The following is a 2347-nucleotide window of genomic DNA, read 5'->3' as shown; positions in this document are numbered from 1 at the left end:
ATATGTATTGCACATGCTGGGGTCCAATGTAATGTATTCTTCACTATACAGGCCTTGTGCACTGCATGTCCCAGAAATACATACATAATATATATATTATTTTGGCCTACACCGGAACAACACAAATGGGCCACATGCCATCCAGTGCCCCAATACAGTTTGGAAACTGCGCATTGAAATGAAAACCCTCAGCAATTCTGATCCAATCCTCAGCTTTGGGCTCTGGCATCACCGTGCTCCGGAGTCGCTGCCAAATCACAATCACATGTTTGACGAACAATCCCTGAAATAGTTGAGACTCCCAGCAGAAACTCAAAATGCAGAGAAGAAAATGATTTCCGTTGCCAAAAATCTGAAAAACAGAAACAACAACAGGTGAAGACACATATCCACTAACAACTAGCTTTTAAACAGAATATACTTATTTTATCATAACACGTGACACATAGACAACCACAAATTAAAACTATAAATCACAACATTTATATAACGTTCTATTTGGCAGATCTGGTATATGTTAAATCACACCAATATTACATACCATCAACGTAACGATGAGCCGTTCCTCAGGAGAAATGCAGCGCCTCATATTTGTGTCCTGGTGGGGAGGCCAGGGCGCAGAGTCGCTAACAACAGTCAAAACTGTTCACAGACATACGACAAACCCATGACATTCTCTGGATGCTGTCGCAGGTCCATGTACAGCGTGTGGAAATTAACCTTCCTGCGCCGCCTGAGAGACAATTGGGTGACCCAATGCCTCAGTCTCGGTTTCACGTTCCCATAGTAGGCTGATGTCCTTGTTCCTGAGAAATCAGCCAGCACAGAGAACCAGTCCTCCTCAGCATGATGCAACAGAAAATTGTACTCAAAAAACCAATGTTGCCAAAACACTGGATTTCAAAATACCGCTCTCAATGCTGCACAAAGCTGAAGGCTAATGGAGTCACAACGATCACATGACCGAGTTTAAATAGGGGGAGTGACCAAGGGTGTGGCCAAATTATGATGTCAAGTTTTTTTTACTTCCGTCTATGATCCGTATAAAAGGATCATATACGGAAACCATACGGATATGTTTCCAGCACATACGGAACGGAAGCACAACGGAAACAAAAACGGAACAACGGATCCGTGAAAAAACTGACCGCTATTCACTAAAATGGCATACGGTCGTGTGAAAGAGGCCTAACTCAGCAGGACAAGCAGCAGCGGGTAATGTGTATTCTTAAAAGGCTGAATGCTAACTCGCCATGATCAGAACAGACAGCAGCAGTATCCGCAGTAGGTAGATATTAACAGTGGATTATATGGCCTACACATAACTCTCAATGATCAGGACAATAGAAGCAGTCATTGCTAACGGTGGAGTATAATGACTACACAGAATTCTGAAGTATCAGGCCAAGATCAGCATGTAGTAGGTAAGTTAAAGTAGTATTCTAATTACTTCACAAAGTTTGGCATAACTAAGCAGTAATAGAGAGTGTCAAGTTATTATATTGCAGCAGACAAAATTTAGTAACAGATGGGGCTGTGGAAGACCGATTATAAAAGTATTAAAAAAAGATTGAACCCCCAACTAGCATGTGTATTCATCGCTTACATATACAGTGTTGTCCTAATAAAATAAACTATTTAGATCCCAAAAATTATAACAGTTCATTATTATATATTTTATTGAAATGGCCAATAACATTGTACAATAAATCATTTATCTAAAAAAAAGACCGTAATTTATAATAGAAAATTATGTTTAACGCACATTAATTAACCTTTGTGTGAACACACTATTACCTTTCAAATGTATTATTGAACAAAGCTTTAAATTACAAAATACAAATCTACATTCAAAATGTATAATAAATATATAGAGTATCAATCAAATTTTAACAAAAAATAAATTAATACTTTAAAAAAAGTATCTTATATAAAAAAAAGTATCCAACTATCCATACTGTGATCCAAATTTCAACCTCATAAGACAATATTGCATAGTAAAATTGTCTTAAGTTATATTAGTTCCATTATTTAAAAAAAATTTAAACATCAAATGTGTCTGAAAAAAAAAAAGAAACAATTGATGATTCAGCAAAGAAATAACTAGCACGAATCTGATATAGTGTCCGTTTGTTAAACTGGACATGTCGGAGCATAGCTTCCTCAATAAAGACATCAACATGTGATGCAATGAGTAGAATCACTCACAAAATGGTGACATGGCTTCAAGATTATTATACTGTCAGCAGTTCATTTTGAAAGATTAAAATCTGTTATTATATTACACTAGCATGTGAAAATAATCATTATATAATTGTCAAGAAGTAAGATTACATATAAATGTATA

The 2347-nt window shown here is 36.4% G+C and overlaps 1 protein-coding gene across 1 annotated transcript in view; it reads right to left on the bottom strand.

The window, feature by feature from the left end:
- Positions 1 to 312: 312 nt before the first annotated feature.
- The window catches only part of LOC122925765 (stimulated by retinoic acid gene 6 protein-like), a 33057-nt gene continuing 31022 nt past the window's right edge, over positions 313 to 2347 (bottom strand). The window contains exon 16 of the mRNA XM_044277114.1: positions 313 to 352. Within this exon, the coding sequence (XP_044133049.1) occupies positions 313 to 352 (40 nt within the window). The remainder of the gene's footprint in view (positions 353 to 2347) is intronic.

Source organism: Bufo gargarizans, chromosome 2 (genome assembly GCF_014858855.1).
Source record: "Bufo gargarizans isolate SCDJY-AF-19 chromosome 2, ASM1485885v1, whole genome shotgun sequence".
NCBI lineage: Eukaryota > Metazoa > Chordata > Amphibia > Anura > Bufonidae > Bufo > Bufo gargarizans.
Note: the sequence above shows the minus strand (reverse complement) of the source record. Positions and strands in the feature narration are given on the sequence as shown.